Source organism: Artemia franciscana, chromosome 12, assembly GCF_032884065.1.
Source record: "Artemia franciscana chromosome 12, ASM3288406v1, whole genome shotgun sequence".
NCBI classification, from domain to species: domain Eukaryota; kingdom Metazoa; phylum Arthropoda; class Branchiopoda; order Anostraca; family Artemiidae; genus Artemia; species Artemia franciscana.
In genome coordinates, this window is record NC_088874.1 from 27,444,475 (window position 1) to 27,464,174 (window position 19,700).

At 34.9% G+C, this 19,700-nt stretch overlaps 1 protein-coding gene across 1 annotated transcript in view; it reads right to left on the reverse strand.

Moving 5' to 3' along the window:
- LOC136033939 (multifunctional protein r-like) overlaps window positions 1–19,700 on the reverse strand; it is a 248,362-nt gene that overhangs the window by 65,260 nt on the left and 163,402 nt on the right. Inside the window, exons 21-22 of the mRNA XM_065714958.1 lie at window positions 17,980–18,237; window positions 7,853–8,266 (exon numbers count right to left, since the gene is read on the reverse strand). Of these exons, the coding sequence (XP_065571030.1) occupies window positions 7,853–8,266; window positions 17,980–18,237 (672 nt within the window). The remainder of the gene's footprint in view (window positions 1–7,852; window positions 8,267–17,979; window positions 18,238–19,700) is intronic.

A 19,700-nucleotide genomic window follows, 5' to 3' on the forward strand; every position in this document is an offset into this window, starting at 1 on the left:
ACGTCAGATATGACCATTGATTGTACATCAGAAATTTATAACTACACTTTAGTTATTGTTGAAGATTTGTGCGTATGTATGACAAACAAACCTCTTCAGGATTTGGGAATGCCTTCACCTAATCGTAACGCTGCTGTTTCGACATTTGTAGAATTGGATCGTGAACAAAGTTACAACACGAGTGATCTATTGTCGTATGTACAAAATAATATTTCTAAGTTAATGTCTCAGCAAAAAGACATTTATGATAAGATAATGCATTGTGTAGATAACAACGTTGGAGAAATCTTCTTTTTGGATGCGCCAGGAGGTACTAGTAAAACGTTTGTGATAAAATTGATTCTGGCATCAATTCGATCAAAAAACGACATAGCGTTGGCAATTGCGTCGTCCGGAATAGCCGCAACGTTGCTGCCTGGTGGTAGAACTGCTCATTCCGCTTTGAAATTGCCTCTGAATTTGCATTCTACAGAAACTACCACGTGCAATATTTCCAAATCATCTGGGATGGGTAAAGTATTGCAGCAATGCAAACTTATTATTTGGGACGAGTGCACAATGGCACACAAAAAATCGTTCAAGGCTCTGGAGCAATCATTACGAGATTTGCGAGGAAATTCGAAACCCTTTGGCAGCACATTAATATTGCCTGCGGAAGATTCCAGGCAAACATTACCTATAATACCTAGATCTACCCCTGCGGACGAAATGAATGCTTGCCTGAAAAATTCTAATCTATGGGCACACGCAAAGACATTAAAATTAACTATAAATATGCTTGTCCGATTGCAAAACGATGACTCTGGTGAAATATTTTCAAATCAATTGCTGGCAATTGGAAACGGAAAGCTCCCAGTAGACTCAATTTCAGGACGTATAGAACTGCCTGCTGAATTCTGTTTATTTTAGTGACGTCCAAAAATGAATTGGCTGAAAAGGTATTTCCGAATATTTTAACCAATTATAAAAATCATAAATGGCTCAGTGAACGAACGATATTGGCAGCCAAGAATAAAGACGTCCACAAAATCAACAATATTATTTTGACCAAAATTCGAGACCAGGAAGTAATTTACAAGTCAGTCGACACAGTTCTGGAACCAAATGAAGCGGTTAATTATCCATCTGAATTTTTAAATTCCCTGGATCTCCCAGGGTTTCCACCACACGCGCTACAACTAAAAATAGGCGTACCAATTATACTGTTACGAAATATTAACCCACCAAAGCTTTGCAATGGCACGCGATTTGCCGTAAAAAAAAACAACCTAAAACGTAATAGAGGCAACAATCTTGACAGGACCTTTTGAGGGTGAGGCTGTTCTTATTCCTCGCATTCCCGTGATTCCAACGGATCTGCCTTTTCAATTTAAAAGATTACAATTCTCAATTCGATTAGCATTTGCAATCACCGTCAACAAAGCTCAACGGCAATCATTAGAAAAATGCGGTATAGATCTTAATACAGATTGTTTTCCCATGGACAATTGTATGTTGCATGTTCGAGGGTCGGTAAACCTGACAATCTATTTATATGCACAGACAATGGGACAGCGAAGAATGTTGTATATTCGCAAGTTTTACGTAGTTAATTTATAGTGTATATCTATCTATCTATCTATCTATATAAAAATAAGTTGTATGTATGCATGTTTGTCTGTTTGTAAAAAGAGGGTTTGCATATGACGTCATTATAAGTATATAAGGCTTTGTATATGCACAGACAATGGGACAACGAAGAATGTTGTATATTCGCAGGTTTTACGTAGTTAAAAACATATATATGTCTATCTATATTCACAGGGTGGACACAGGGACACACACAAGTCCCTGTGTCCACACCTGTGCACCACACCTACAACTAGAGTATTATAATCCAAATTATGCCATAAGCAGACATATTTTACCAGAGAGGACATAGGGGACCCAGTGAGGAAATAATCCCCCTCCTAGCGGGGAAACAATCTATAGTCCAAATAGTGCCATCAGCAGAGATATCTTACAGAAACTAGAGGGATTATTTTCCTGCTGGTCCCAGTGGGAAAACAATCCCCCTGCCAAGCGGGGAAACAATCTCCCTAGCTTCTGTAAGATATGTCCACTTAGGGTACATCTAAGAGAGCTTCAAGAAAGGTGGTACTTCAATTGAACACTTATTTAAAGAGAGAGAAAAAAAAAATACTTCGACTTTTCTAGGCTGGAACCTAGTAAAGAGCGGGCCATATTATCACTCCTTACTAAGCAGGACCTCATGTGTTCTACAATACAACAAGGTAGACTATAGAAACCAGTGGACGAGCTTTCAGGGAATGTGACGACATTTCAGGAAATGAGTCACTCAAATACGATTTCATAACCCAGAGGAGCAACTACAAGTAATACAGTTTTTATGTCACTTGGTATTAACCAAGTGACATATAGCAATCGCAAATTCTGTCGGTCTATCTGTCGGTCTGACTGTCTGTCGGTCCTGGTTTTGCTACTTTAGGCACTTCCAAGCACGCTAGGACGATGAAATTTGGCAGGCGTATCAGGGACCGGGCAAGATTAAATTAAAAATAGTCGTTTTCTCGATTTGACAATCTGGGGAGAAGTGGGGGCCAGTTAATTCGAAAAAATAGAAAAAATTAAGTATTTGTAACTTACGAACGGTGATCAGATCTTAATGAAATTTGATGTTTGGAAGGTTATTGTGTCTCAGAGCTATCATTTTAAATCCCGACCGGATCTGGTGATATTGGGGGGGGGGGTTGGGAGGGGGAAACCAAAAACCTTGGAAAACACTTAGAGTGAAGGGATCGGGATGAAACTTGGTGGGGAAAATAAGCACAAGTCCTAGATACATGATTGACCTAACCAGAACGGATCCGCTCTCTTTGGGGTAGTTGGGGGGGGGAGGTATTCTGAAAAATTAGAAAAATGAAATATTTTTAACTTACGAACGGGTGATCGGATCTCAATGAAATTTGATATTTAGAAGGATCTTGTGTCTCAAAGCTCTTATTTTAAATCCTGACCGGATCTGGTGACATTGGGGGGAGTTTTGGGGGGAACCTAAAATCATGGAAAACGCTTAGATTGGAGGGATCGGGATGAAACTTGGTGGGAAAAATAAGCAGAAGTCTTAGATACGTGACTGACATAATTTGAACGGATTCGCTCTATTGGGGGGGGGGGGGAGGGTTAATTCTGAAAAATTAGAAAAATGACGTATTTTTAAATAGCGAAGGAGTGATCGGATCTTCATGAAACTTCATATTTAGAAGGACCTCGTAACTCAGATCTCTTATTTTAAATCTCAACTGGATCTAGCGTCACTGGGGGTGGCAGTTGGGGGGAGGGAAATCTTAGAAAATACTTAGAGGAGATATCAAGATGAAACTGGATGGGAAGAATAAAAACCTGTCTAAGATACGTGACTGACATAACCGGACCGTATCTGCTCTCTTTGGTGGAGTTGGAGGGGGTGAGGTAATTCGAAAAATGAGGTATTTGTAACTTACGAACGGGTCACCAGATCTTAATGAAATTTGATATTTAGAAGGATCTTGTGCTTTAAAGTTCTAACTTTAAAAAAGCGGTGAGATCAGGATGAAACTGGATGGGAAGAATAGAAACCTGTCTAAGATACGTGACTGACATAACTGGACCGGATCTGCTCTCTTTGGTGGAATTGGGGGGGGGGGTAATTTTGAAAATTGAGGTATTTGTAACTTACGAAAGGGTGACCAGTTCTTAATGAAATTTGATATTTAGAAGGATCTTGTGCTTTAAAGCTCTAATTTTAAATTCTGACTAGATCCTGTGACATTGGGGGGAGTTGGAGGGGGGAACCGGAATTCTTGGAAAACGTGAAAATTGGGGTACTTTTATCTTACGAATAGGTGATCAGATCTTAATGAAACTTAATATATATATAGAAGGATCTTATGTCTCAGATGCTCCATTTTCGACTCGAATGGGATCCGGGGACATAGGGGGTTGGAGGAGGGAAACAGAAATCATGGAAAACGCTTAGAGTGGAGAGATCGGGATGAAACTTGATGGGAAGAGTAAGCACAGGTTCTAGATACGTGATTGACATAATTGGAACGGATCCGTTCTCTTTGAAGGAGCTGGGGGGTGTTAATTTGGAAAAATTAGAAAAATTGAGGTATTTTTAACTTAAGAACAGGTGACTGGATCTTAATGAAATTTTATATTTAGAAGGAGTTCATGTCTCAGAGCTTTTATTTCAAATCACGACCAGATCTGTTGACATTGGGGGGAGATGGAGGGGGAAATCTTGGAAAACGCTTGGAGTGGAGGAATCGGGATGAAGCTTGGTGGATAGAATAAGCAAATGTCCTTGATACATGATTGACGTAACCGTACTGGATTCGCTCTCTTTGGGGGAGTTGGGGGGAGGGGTTCAGTGATTTGGCGAGTTTGGTGCTTCTGGACGTGCAAGGAGGATGAGAATTGGTAGGCGTGTCAGGGAGCTACACAAATTGACTTGATTAAGTCGTTTTCCCAAATTCAACCATCTAGGGGGCTAAAGGGGGAGGAAAAATTAGAAAAAATGCGGTATTTATAACTTACGAGTGGGTGATCGGATCTTAATGAATTTTGATACTTAGAAGGACATCGTGACTCAGTGCTCTTATTTTAAATCCCGACCGGCACTAAGCTTCTGATCTTCCTTTTAAATCAATCTATTGATTCATAGAATTTTGTTAGATCTTATACCATATGAGCTCTTGTCTCTTGTTCTAAAACTTAGTAAGAGACGATATATATGAGAACTGAAAATGAAAGTAATCAACAGTCTGAATTAGAAGGACTGTTAAGGTCTTTGGAGCTAATTTTGGTTTTATATGGCTTAGTCGGCAATTTCAAGACTCGGCAGTTATTTGAACTAATTCTCTGGGCTGAATCTAGAATTGATTTCCTGAGAAAGACTGGCAGCCTAATTTCAAGACACAGCTAGGAGAGCGTCAAGACATCTATAAAACGTCAAGACATCTGTAACTGGACACTCACATATTTTCAAAAATGAGCAGGCAGATAAGGGGGCTAATTATGCTTCAAGGATGGAGAAACGAAGTATATTGCCAATAATTGTTACTACAGAAAGCTTTAAACTCGAACCCTTCAGAGCCGAAGGGGAGTGCTTTCTTCACTATACCGTGGCAACTTTTAATAAATATACTATTCAGTTAGTGGTATCTAACTATGTGTGAAAAAATATCCCACACAATTGTAGAGCAATTAAGTTTTTCGTCTCCTCTATTATTCTAAAGAATATTCATGGTTGCACCTCTTTGTGCTATGCTCCCTTCTTTTTCAAGAATGGTCACAAAACACAACGCTCTACACTGTCAAACGGTAGAGCACGAGCTACTACCACCCACTGCTTTCCATGCCGAAAGAAACTGAACTTCTATCCATTTAATCAATTGTGCCACAGAGGGCATTGAACTCGAATCCTTCAGTTTCAAAGGGGAGTCCTTACTCTACAATACTTACCTAATAGAGGCAACTTCTAGTTTATATATACCAGTTTGTGGTGTCTGAGACGTGATAATGATGTGTAGAAAAATGTCCCACACAATTGTGGAGCAATTAAGTTTTTTGTCTCCTCTATTATTCTTAAGATATAGTTTATATATATAAATATAAAAAAATATATATATAATATAATATATATAATAATATATATTAATATTTATATTAATATAAATATTATTATTATATTATTAATTAATTATTATTATTATTATTAAATATTATTATTATATTATTAATTAATTAATATTATTATCATTATTAAATATTATTAATATAAATATTATATAATATATATTAATATTTATATATATAATATAAAAAAATGACTATGACTCAGAAACACCCAGAAGAAAAGAACAGGGTTTAACTCGTTCGTTTCTTTAAAGATAGACTAGCTTGCAGATTTGTTCTGAAAGCCTTGTGAAAGTACTGTTGACCTTAACTTTAATTAATGAGAACAAAACCTAATTATGAGTGGATTTAAGACAGAAGATTACACGAGGAAAAAGCCTTCGCCTTTTCCTTAGCAGGAACTACTAAATAATAAACTACGTAATCATCAATGATACCCCACAGTCCATTTTAAGTATAGCATCATCTAGTGTAAGAAAATGCGTTTTTTCGGTAAAATATTTTGTTTACTTTAAATGTTGTTTCTTTTCAAATAGTTCGTGGTAACGAACTGTAAGTAAGGAGCGATCCGAATCTATAGAAACCAAAACTCTAAAAACAGAATTACGATACCAATCGGTACATTAAAAAGAATCAAATTTTTATTTTTAATCAAATTTTTTAAATATATAAGTTTCATCAAGTTTACCCTAACCCCTCAAAAGTTACGAGTCTGAAAAAAAATCACTTATTTTATTAAAAAGAGGGAAACACACCTTAAAAGTCATATAATCTTAATGAAAATCACATCATCAGATTCAGCATATCAGAGAACACTAATGTGGAGGTTTCAAGCTCCTATCTGCAAAAATGAGGAATTTCGTATTTTTGTCAGAAGAAAGATCACAGATGTGTGTTTATTTGTTGTTTTTTTTCCAGAGTTGATCGTATCGGCCCAGTGGTCTTAAAATGTCGCGAGAGGGATCGTCCGAAAGGAAATTAAAAGTTCTAGTGTCCTTTTTAAGTGACCAAAAAATTGGAGCGCAACTAGGTCCCCTCCCAAGCTCATTTTTTTCCAAAAGTCACTGGATCAAAATTTTGAGATAGCCATTTTGTTCAACATAGTTGAAGAATCTAATAACTATATCTTTGGGGACGATTTAGTCCCCACGGGTCCCAGGGGAAGGACTGCAAGTTATGAGCTTTGGGTCGTTGGAATGGGGCTACGTGGTGGGATATTTCCATGGAGGCATTTTTCACGGGAGAAGAGAACTTTCTATGAAGAGGGCACCAAATTTCCCAGCATTATTTAAAAAACGATCAGAAATTAAATAAAATAACAAATTTTTTCAACTGAAAAGAAGGAGCAACATTAAAACTTAAAACGAAGAGAAATGATTACGTATATGAGGGTGTTCGCCTCATCGTCAATACCTCGCTCTTTACGCTAAAGTTTTTATAGTACTTTCAAAAGAACCATTTATTCTAACTAAACGGCCTTTGTGATTCAAGGGTCATTCTCAAGGAATAGGAACAAAATTCAAATTTTAGCGAAAAGAGCGAGGTATTGACTAGGGGTAGAAACCCCTCATATACGTAATAATTTCTGCTCGTTTTAAGTTTTAGGAAAAACTCGTTGTTGTTTTTTATTTAATTACAAAAATGACTTTATATAGCAGCTTTCTGTAACAGTAATAGTAGTATTCTGTCTCCTAAAAACAAAGATAGAGTAAAACTATTGAAACTGATAAAACAAAATGTCTAAGTAAACACAAGAGAGAAGTTACCTTTATGTGAGCCAGTTCTATGAAAACTAAAGAAAAAGAACCAATACCAAACTAAGGTTCATGATATATTTAAAAAAAACACACATGTGCTGTAATTGGTCGAAAAAAGACGAGAAAATTCCAGGGGTAGGATTCAAAAGTAGGTGAAATCGTGTAAAAACTCGAGCTTGTAGTGGGAGGGGTATATGGCTAAATAGTATACCCTTTGTGTCTATAGTTGCATCTTGAATTCATTAAATAAATAAGAGGAAACCCACGAAGCAGTCAAAATAGACCTTTTGTATCATGTACATTCTTACAATACGCTTGTCATTTATGTAAATATTGCCAATGAAGAACTTACAGGAATTCTATCACTAAAGGTATTTTGATTTTCATGAAAAATTGTTTATCTAATTTCATACCTTCATCCATGCTGCCATGTTGTCCATTTTTAAGGTTGTGAAAGTTTCATTCAAATACATTTTCATACCAATGACAGATGGGGCAAGTGCAGGAGCGTCAGCATAATTTTCTTCAGTTGCCCCAAGGTACAGTCCATAGTCACATCTCGCACCCCGAGTGGCTGCTTCTTTTACTGTCATTAGCGCCATTTTATCTGTAATAGCTGGATTTGTATTTGGCATGGCGCATATGAGAGTAACGCCACCTGCTAGGGCTGCAGCGGTGGCAGTTGAGTAGTCTTCTTTATGAGTAGCGCCCGGTTCTCTTACGTGGACATGTACATCAATAAGGCCAGGAAGACGGATGAGGCGGCGTGATGTTATACAGTCTACATGAGGCTTAAGAGGTGGATTTCCTCCAACTAACCGAAGAGCCTGAAAATTATACTGAGTAAACAACTAATATTGAAAAAATAGGTACAACAGCAAAATCTAAAAATTGTTTAGATTTTTTCTTCAGTAATGTCATTTTCTCAGTTATGAACATTTGGATTAAAATAATATACAAGAATTAAAATTTGAATTAAAAAAGAAAGAATTAAAATTGCACTACAGAGACGAGGAAGGGCACAACCCCCATCCTTGCACACCCGGAATATCAAAGTTCTTCTGATAAATCTTCTCCTACATGACTTGTATAATTTATCATTTCGTAATGACTGGGAGTTGGCCACCTTTTTCCTCTATTTTTTGCCTCTGGATTCAAATTAGGTCTATTCATACTTGAAAACAGCAATTTTCTACGATTTTCTATAGGTATTTCAAAATTATGACGATTTTTTGGCAGCGTGACATTTTCGTCAGTGTTGCCACATTGAACTATGAAAATCAATGAACAAAACTAGTTACTTAAATTCTGAAAGCTTTTTGTCCATAAGACAGGAAAGCTACATCTTTTTAAGCTGTTTGGTGCCATATTTTTAAGCCCTTTTATACCTTTTGTTTTATTTGGCACCCATTACTGCCAAGAATTGCATAACTGTGCATGAAGATATTTAAATTAGAAACTGAATTCCTTATTAATTAGTTCCTTATTAATTCTTTACAATTTAAACTAGAAACTGTATTCCTTATTAATTCCTTGTAATTTAAATTAGAAACTGAATTCCTTATTAATTCCTTGTAATTTAAATTAGAAACTGAATTCCTTATTAATTAGTTCCTTATTAATTCTTTACAATTTAAACTAGAAACTGTATTCCTTATTAATTCCTTGTAATTTAAATTAGAAACTGAATTCCTTATTAATTCCATGTAATTTAAATTAGAAACTGAATTCCTTATTAATTAGTTCCTTATTAATTCTTTACAATTTAAACTAGAAACTGTATTCCTTATTAATTCCTTGTAATTTAAATTAGAAACTGAATTCCTTATTAATTCCATGTAATTTAAATTAGAAACTGAATTCCTTATTAATTAGTTCCTTATTAATTCTTTACAATTTAAACTAGAAACTGTATTCCTCATTAATTCCTTGTAATTTAAATTAGAAACTGAATTCCTTATTAATTCCATGTAATTTAAATTAGAAACTGAATTCCTTATTAATTAGTTCCTTATTAATTCTTTACAATTTAAACTAGAAACTGTATTCCTTATTAATTCCTTGTAATTTAAATTAGAAACTGAATTCCTTATTAATTCCATGTAATTTAAATTAGAAACTGAATTCCTTATTTTTACTCCTCCTCTAATTTACACATGGTTTTGTAAGTTTTAACATAACTAATTCAGAAATCGAATTTTAATTTGCAGTCTTCGGAACTGTAAGTTCTAAAAGTAATAAACAGAACTAAAAAAGCGATAATAAAGATTGTAATAAAATAGTTTTCAAAGTCTATTTTTCAAAAGCAGTACCATAATTTTGCAGGTATCTTTTTTCTTGTTTGGACCAAAAAATATGGAAGTTATAATGTCAGATAACTATTCAATATCGTCTAAATTCACTTTTCTTGTTCAAAATCTTTTACGGCGCATATCTCTGTACTATCCAATTAGGTAATCGAAGAAAACTGAATGATAAGACGAAAATTTTCAAATTGATAATAATTTCAGTCAAGTTTAGAAGTAACAGAAATAATAATGCATTTATTTTTTTTCTCCGTACATGACATCACTGATCACTGAAAGTAAAAAAAAGGTGTAAATCTTAAATGACGACCACCTAACCGATGCTGCGCCTATGGATAAGTCGACCTCTTAATTACTACACTGGGATTAGGATTTAGCTAATTTTTTCTCTTAGTAAGGAATTAGCTCGTTTTTACATCGGGTCAAGTTATGGCTTCATTTTTGCACCGAGCCACCGAAATTTGACAGCCTAGGAAGCTGCAGAATTTCCTTCATTTCCTTGGAAGAATCTTAATATTTTTTTGAGTTGACTTGTACGTTAGCTACGATAGGATTTCACTTGAGGAAAATCTTTTTTCTCTATTTGAGAGGGCTCTTTCATGGTTTAATACGAAATATTTGGGCCTAAACGTTTCAAAGTCTAGTTTTTCAAAGTCTAGTTTTCTGAATATTCTTCCGATACACACGCCACGTGGTATTCTCCTTAGATCTGGAAGTAGCTATTTCCAATTCCTTGGAATCCATCTTAATGGAAATATGTCTTACAAATTCCACGTAAATGCTTTAAAGGTTAAGATTGCCAAGAATATTAGTATCTTACGTAAGCTGAAGCACACAGTCCCTGGATCTACTCTACGCCTTCTTTTCCTTACCTTGATTCAATCATATATTTCTTACTGTCCTGTCGTTTGGACGTCAACCTTCTAGTCAAATTTGCAGAGTTTAGCGTCTCTTCCTGAGAAAGTCAGACTAGTTATAAGTCTAGAGTCCTGGACTAGGACTAGAGTTCTGGTTGAACTTCGCTGAAGTAAGGATGCTGGGACTGTTTTGAGAAATTTTTCATTTTAGTTTTATTGATTTTATGTTGTAACTTTTTTCTTCTTATATATTTTTGCATTGCTGAGGACGGCCCTGGGATATAGGATACGGCATTAGACTTTATAGTCCGTACCGGCGGTGCTGATCTCCGTTTCTTGGCCCTTCAGCCAGGAAGTGCAATGGGGGGTTGGGGGCCAGCCATCCTGTGCTTTCGCACACCCTCCCTGTTTACTTTCCCCAGATTTCTCCAGGTACCCATTTAGAGCTGGGTCGACTCTGGCTAAGCTTACAGAGTCACGCCACTGACCCCGTCCCGTGGATATAGGGCTGAAATATTCATTCTAATTTGTTTCCCGCTATCTTGAGAAATTCCCTATTGTTCTTCTTGTTTTTGGTGTTTGTTTCTAGTTATAAAGCTTGCAAAACCATCTGCTGTTAAACCCCTATGAAATCTCCCGTTCAGTTAATGTCCTTGCATGTACTTCGCTTACATTTAAACGGTTACATGGAACTTTTCCAATTGTATTTCAGCCTCCTATTTTTGTATCTGAAAGCTCCTTATATTTCCTGTGGTGTTTTGGTAATACAAGAGTCGTTGCCACGCTCTGCGTTTGATCTGATTTTAGCCCTCTTGTTGCATCTTCAAGAGTATAGAGTACGCTTCAAGCTGTTGCTCGGGGCTGAATTCATTTGGCACATTCAAGCGTCCGGAGATTGATTAATGAAAAATAGTTTTAATTTATAAATCGTCAGAGAATCTTTTATTATCATTATTTTTTGTTTATTTTTACATTTATGATTTTTCCACTAATTGCCTTTTATTATAAGCGGTTTATTATTTGTTTCTAGATGGTCATATAAAAAAAATGGTTTCAATAATATGCTGGGTGATTTCTCATGATTTCATTTCTAAGCTTTAATTTATTATATAGGGTTATTATTTTTTTCCTTTTTTTTCCTTCCGCCAGATTTGTGGAGTCCTGCATCACCTCATTCCAATGTCATATTTGAATGAAGTCATTTTTCTTCTGTAACTTCTTCTCTTTTCTTGTCTCTCTGCTTTCCGTTGCGAGTAGGTGTTTTCGCATTTTATGTGTTTAACAATTTAAAAACTTGAAAGTTTCGCTTCATGATCCTCCTCTTTTACAGGTCGTGTAGCCTTTGTGAGAGATTTCTGATTGTTCTACTGAATTGTTTGTTTGTTTTGTTGTTGAAATATATATATATATATATATATATATATATATATATATATATATATATATATATATATATATATATATATATATATATATATATATATATATATATATATATATATATATATATATATATATATATATATATACTAGCTGTTGGGGTGGCGCTTCGCGCCACCCCAACACCTAGTTGGTGGGGGCGCTTCGCGCCCCCCCAACCCCCCCGCGCGCGTAAGTCGTTACGCGCCATTGTAGTTGTGTCCCTATGTCCCACCTGTGAATATAGATATATATATATATATATATATATATATATATATATATATATATATATATATATATATATATATATATATATATATATATATATATATATATATATATATATATATATATATATATATATATATATATATATATATGGTTTTAACTACGTAAAACTTGCGAATATACAACATTCTTTGCTGTCCCATTGTCTTTGCATATAAATAGATTGTCAGGTTTACCGACTCTTGAACATGCAACATATAATGGTCCATGGGAAAACAATCTGTATTCAGATCTATACCTCATGATTCTAATGATTGCCCTTGAGCTTTGTTGATGGTGATTGCTAATCGACCATTCCCTGTCCCGGTGTCCCGGTCGTCATTTATATCCCCCTGTACCCCCGGTGTCCCCGTTGTAGTTGTGTCCCTGTGTCCCGGTCGTCATTTATATTCCCTGTGTCCCGGTCGTCATTTGTATCCCGGTGTCCCGGTCTGTATATACATTCGTTTTTTAGTTTTGTTTTTCTCCTTTATTTTTTTCCTTTTTTTTTCTTTTTTAGTTTATTTAGATTTTTAGATTTTTTAGTTTTTTTATTAGTTTTTAGTTTTTTTTTTCTTTTTAGTTTTTTTGTAGTTTTTACCTTCTTTTTAGTTTTGTTAGTTTTTTTTTTTTTACTTATGTCCTGGTCGTCATTTATACTCCCTGTGTCCCGGTGCTTTGTTGATTGCTAATCGAACATTCCTTTTGTCCTGGTCGCTTTCTCTTTGAGTGTCGTCATTTATTTTTTTCTTTTTTAGTTCTTTTAGTTTTTACCTTTTTTAGTTTTTTTTAGTTTTTTAGATGAAATTTTTTTTTAGTTTTTTTTAGTTTTTTAGATGAAAATATTTTTTGGTTTTTTCCTTTTTTTCTTTTTAGTTTTTTATTGGTTTTTACCTTTATTTTAGCTTATTTTTCAGTTTTTTCCTTTTTTTTAGTTTTTTTTTAGTTTTTAGTTTTTTTAGTTTTTTACCTTTTTTTAGTTTTTTTAATTTTTTTAGTTTTTTAGCTTTTTTATTTTTTTTTTAGTTTTTATTGGTTTTTACCTTTATTTTAGCTTATTTTTCAGTTTTTTTCCTTTTTTTTAGTTTTTTTTTAGTTTTTTTAGTTTTTTACCTTTTTTTAGTTTTTTCAGTTTTTTTTTAGTTTTTTATTGGTTTTTACCTTTATTTTAGCTTATTTTTCAGTTTTTTCCTTTTTTTTAGTTTTTTTTTAGTTTTTAGTTTTTTAGTTTTTTACCTTTTTTTAGTTTTTTTAGTTTTTTTAGTTTTTTAGCTTTTTTATTTTTTTTATTAGTTTTTAGTTTTTTTTGTAGTTTTTGCCTTTTTTTAGTTTTTTCAGTTTTTTTTTTAGTTTTTTATTGGTTTTTACCTTTATTTTAGCTTATTTTTCAGTTTTTCCTTTTTTTTAGTTTTTTTTTAGTTTTTAGTTTTTTTAGTTTTTTACCTTTTTTTAGTTTTTTTAGTTTTTCAGCTTTTTTATTTTTTTTATTAGTTTTTAGTTTTTTTTGTAGTTTTTGCCTTTTTTTAGTTTTTTTAGTTTTTTAGCTTTTTTATTTCACCTGATCCACAGATCCACAGATCCACACACAGACAACTTATTTTTATATATATAGATATATATATATATATATATATATATATATATATATATATATATATATATATATATATATATATATATATATATATATATATATATATATATATATATATATATATATATATATATATATATATAAAGAAATCACCAATGCAACAGAAGAGACACAGAAAAAAACATACACCAGAAAAAAACAAAAAAACAAAATAAAAAAGAATATATAAGCAAAAATAAAGACAGAAGAAGAAAGGAAGACTGTTTTCCTACTTTCGTAATTAATATAGATTAGTACTTGAATGAGGCCTTAACCTTACTCATCCATCCCATTCCATAGGTCAAACAGCATAGCCATACACAATCAACCATAAAGAATAATCCATGGACAGGCAGTCGTGTCGTAATTAAGTATAAGTCATCATATAACAAATATTAACAAGAGCTAAGAGCTCATATGGCACTTGTGACGAGGTCGGAAGAGCCAAGAGCTCATATGGTATGAGCTCTAGCAAAATTCTAAGAATCAATAGATTGCTTTAACAGGAAAATCAGAGGCTTAATGCCGGTCGGAATTTAAAATAAGAGCTCTGAGTCACGAGGTCCTTGTAAATATCAAAATTCAGTAAGATCCGATCACCCACTCGTAAGTAAAAAATTGGGGAAACGACTTTATCAAGTCAGTTTGTGCAGCTCTTTGACACGCCTACCAATTTTCATCGTCCTAGCACGTCCAGAAGCACCAAACTCGCCAAAGCACTGAACACCATCACCTAACTCCACCAAAGAGAGCGGATCCAGTCCGGTTACGTCAATCACGTATCTACAAAATTTATAAGCGCTTTCTAAGATTTCCGGTTTCCCCTGCAACTCCCCCCAATGTCAAAAGATCTGTTCGGGATTTGAAATAAGAGCTCTGAGACATGAGTTCCTTCTAAATATCAAATTTCATTAAGATCCGGTCACCAGTTCTTAAGTTAAAAATACCTCAATTTTTCTGATTTTTCCAAATTAACAACCCCCAGCTCCCTCAAAGAGAACGGATCCATACCAATTATGTCAATCTCGCATCTGTAACTTGTGCTTATTTTTCCCATCAAGTTTCATCCCGATCTCTCCACTCTAAGCGTTTTCCAAGATTTCCGGTTTCCAAGATTTCTATTTCCCCCCTCCAACCCTCTATGTTCCCCGATCCGAATCGAAGTGAATATGGAGCATCTGAGACATAAAATTCTTCTATATATCAAGTTTCATTAAGATCCGATCACCCATTCGTAAGATACCTCGATTTTCACGGCTTCCAAGAATTCCGGTTTCCCCCCTCCAACTCCCTTCAATGTCATCGGATCGGTCGAGATTCAAAATGAGAGTTATAAAGCATAAGATCCTTCTAGATATCAATTTTCATTAAGGTCTGATCACTCGTTCGTAAGTTACAAATTCCTCATTTTTTCTAATTTTTCCGAATTACCCCCCCAACTCCACCAAAGAGAGCAGATCCGGTCCGGTTATGTCAGTCACCTATCTTGGACTTGTACTTATTCTTTCCACCAAGTTTCATCCGGACCTCTCCACTTTAAGCGTTTTCCAAGATTTCCGGTCCCCCCCCTAGCGACACTGGATCCGGTCGGGATTTAAAACAAGAGATCTGAGTTTCGAGGTCCTTCTAAATATGAAATTTCATTAAGATACGATCATTCTTTCGTAAGTCAAAAATACCTCATTTTTTCTATTTTTTTTAGAATTAACCCTCCCCCCAACTCCCCCAAAGAGAGCAGATCCGTTCCGGTTATGTCAATCCCGTATTTAGGACTTGTGCTTATTTTTCCCACCAAGTTTCATCCCGATCCCTCCACTCTAAGCGTTTTCTAAGATTTTAGGTTCCGCCCCCCCAGCTTCCCCTTCACCGGATCCAGTCGAGATTTAAAATAAGAGCTCCGAGACACGATATCCTCCCAAACGTCAAATTTCATTAAGATCCAATCACTCCTTCGCAAGTTAAAAATACCTCATTTTTTAAATTTTTCAGAATTAAACCCCCTCCCCCAAAGAGAGCGGACCTGCTCCGGTTATATCAATCGTATCTAGGACTTTTGATTATTTTTACCACCAAGTTTCATCCCGATCCCTCCACTCTAAGCGTTTTCCAAGATTTTTTGTCCCCCCCCCCAATGTCACCGGATCCGGTTGGGATTTAAAATAAGAGCTTTGAGACACGACATTCTTTCAAAAATCAAATTCCATTAAGATCTGATCACTCCTTCGTAAGTTAAAGATACCTCATTTTTTTTTAATTTTCAGAATTAACCCCCCCTAACTCCCCCAAACAGAGCAGATCTGTTCCAGTTATGTCATCAGGTATATAGGACTTTTGCTTCTTTTTCCCACCAAGTTTCATGCCGATCCCTCCATTCTAAGCGTTTTCCAAGATTTTAGGTTCCCCCACCCCCAACTCCCCCCAATGTCACCGGATATGGTCGGGATTTAAAATAAGAGCTCTGAGACACGATATCCTTCCAAACATCAAATTTCATTAAGATCCCATTACCCGTTCATAAGTTAAGAATACTTCAGTTTTTCTATTTTTCCGAATTAACCCCCCCCCCCCCAGATGGTCAGATCCCAAAAACGATTTCTAATTTAATCTGGTCCGGTCCCTGATACGCCTGCCAAATTTCATCGTCCTAGCTTACCTGGAAGTGCCTAAAGTAGCAAAACCGGGACAGACAGACGGACAGACAGACAGACCGACAGAATTTGCGATCGCTATATGTCACTTGGTTAATACCAAGTGCCATAAAAAACAGTAAAAAAAGACAAATAATTCAGTGGCGACAACCCAACACAAGGACTCATCAGGAGAATACACACTAGTCTCTAGGATTTCGGCACATATTTTATCCTATGATGGAAGTTCACAGAAATGACAGGCATGGACATTGTAATAATTACTTCCCGCGGACTGGATTTGGCACCGATATGGAGCTTGTTTAAATTTATTTCACTAGGATGGAGTCAAAATTCGAAGTATAACCAAGAAAATTTAAGATGAACCGTACTCCTAATTTCAAATAAGTAAGCAAATCAATTTCTTTAACCTTTATTTTACCCTGCAATAATAACTCAGCCGCCTCCAGTCCCCAAAAACACATAAAGAAGAATTAAAAGAAATAAAGTATGAAAATAAATCCCATAGATTATATTCTACACCATATATTCTATATGCGTTTTAAGATATAGGTGGAATATTAAAGAATCCCTTCTTTTATTCATTCTTTTCATTTATGTTAATTTATATTCGGCTGATCAATTTTACAGGGGGAATTGTCTGGAGGAAATTTTCCACGGGGGAGTGTTTCGAGGGGGGATTTTCCGGAGGGGGAGTGATTCGAGGGGAAAACTTTCCGCGGGACGAGTGTTTTGAGGGGAGAATTTTCCAGAGGAAATACGCTGGACCCCACTTTATATTAAACTTCCGCTGATACTTGGCGCTTTAGATCAAACGTATTTTTATGCATTTTAAAATACTTTAATTTACGTTTTTCCAATATTTTTGTTTTATTTAAAATTATATGAGTATCCTATATTAACTTTTCCCACGTTCCCGTTTTTAAATGATAGAATATCCAACATCATCTATTAACATTTCCTTGTCAACAAAGCTTCGCAAATACCTGTTTTAAAGGTAATGCATATTTAATAAAGTTTTTTTTTTGTTCTATATTCAGTAAGGCAGCATAGACACTTCTAGGGTTGAGAAGTGCCTTGGTTGGTCAATAGGAACTATTTCTGTTTGCAAATTATTTTTTAGGCTTTCCAGAATATTTAAATACACAAAATTGTCAAATACGAGTACATGCAAACAAGATTATAGTGGCCAAAACGTGAATTAAATTCAAAGTGACCTACAAAATGTGTATGACAAACATTTTCTGCCTGTCATAAAGTAAGAACGTTCTTATTAAACTGTTTTCTTTATAAGAGCCCCTAGACAAGAAGGACACAAAATAGTATTACGAAGATAGAAAGAATCCAGTCTTATACAGTTAGTTAATCGTTAAACTCAAAATCTAAGGATAATTCATAACATCTTACCTCTACCAACAACTTTGCACACTTGATGTCTGTGACCAGTGGCACAGCAAGGTCAACCGCCATTCTTCGTGTGATGTACCCTCTTGATCTTTGGTAGCCTGAAGTGAAAGATGAAACTCTGCTACTGCCAGCAGTTCTTCTCGGTAGGTTGATAACGAGGTCAAAGTGCTTGCTGGCAATGTAATCACTAAGGCTCTTCAGTTGACCTGATGATCCATTTTCACCAAGATTTTCAAAAGCCCAGTCAACAGACTCAATCTGAAAAGGGGAAATTTTGACCCATGAGGGAGGGAAATGAATGAAGGGAAATTAATTGTATTAAACAGAAGTCCACTTAAAGCTAAACAATTCATAGGTTTGTAGATAACTTCGAAGACCACACTGCCTTTCCATGACGAAAAATCATAACATCATAATTCTATTTCATCGTCTTTAAAGCAAAATACCAAACCTGGAGATTTCACGTCGGCCCTCTCGGAACATATCTTTAATTTTCCAAATCATTTTATTTTGTTTGAAAATGTTTCTTTGATTTCTAGGGACCAAGGTTTAAAGCAAGTTTTTAGGGAAACAATCGAAATTAAGAAAATTTTATTCAAGAATAATTCCATAAACAGAGATACATGTGAATTTGGATTGAATTCAATTTATGATAATTTACTAAGTTCAAATAAAGTAAATATCACCTCATCTAAAAGCTATGACCTCTGTCCACGTAATACGTCAGATAAATCTAATGAACCGGAACCAAAAAGGTCAAAGAGACTGGCTTCCGCTGTTGCATTGAAAAAAATAAGAGCAATAAACTATATGTAATTAGTTTATTAGGTATAAATTTTGTTTGGCTTTATTCATGTCTTTTAGTTGTACTGCCGATGATGAACACTGTATATGTGTTCGAAATATCCAGTTAAATTTTGTATCTGTTCACTGTCAATAAAAAGGTTTCATCCCTGTTTTGAACTTTTTACTTTCTTCATAGGTTTGACCGGAGAGAAACGAAAGAAAAACTTGTAACCCAATTTTGTGACTCGATTTACTTTCGTTCCTTTTAGTGGCCCAGAATTTCACACAGAAAACCAATCAGATGATATTTGAGTTCTTTATACTAGTTTTAATTTTTTTTGTTTAAAAATTTAAGAGTGACAAGGTGGCAAATAAAGTCGGAGACACTTTGAAATGTAGCCAGTTCAAGGCTGTCCCAATCGCTTATTTTAAGATTACTATTATTAGTAACAATGGAAACGTTTCTAATCGGTAAGTGATGCGAAGTGTTAAGCGCCGTAATAAATGCTAGTTTTCGAATGTCGTTTTTAGACTTGGGGAGAACAAATTATGAAGTATGTGAACAATTATGAAGTACAAATTTTGATCGGTGAGAGCTATAGGCACATGCTCCTCAGAGTACTTGTACACCTGATGCATACGTTTTAAAGATAGTAATTAAATTATTGTATTATTACATGTTTCTTGTTATAAACATTTATATTCCAAATGCTATTTTATTATATGTTAAATTACTGCTACTGCCACTAGTAATAACTCACTGCATCACCAAACTGCCTAAGGCCAACACAGCTACGCACGCTCCTCCTCCCTCCCAATATATTCAAAGCCTCCCTATTTATTCCCTCCCAGGAAGTTCCCATTTCTCTTAAATATTTCTTTATGACATCATCCCACTCCAACTGCGGACGACCTGCTTCCCGTTTGTCCTAGAT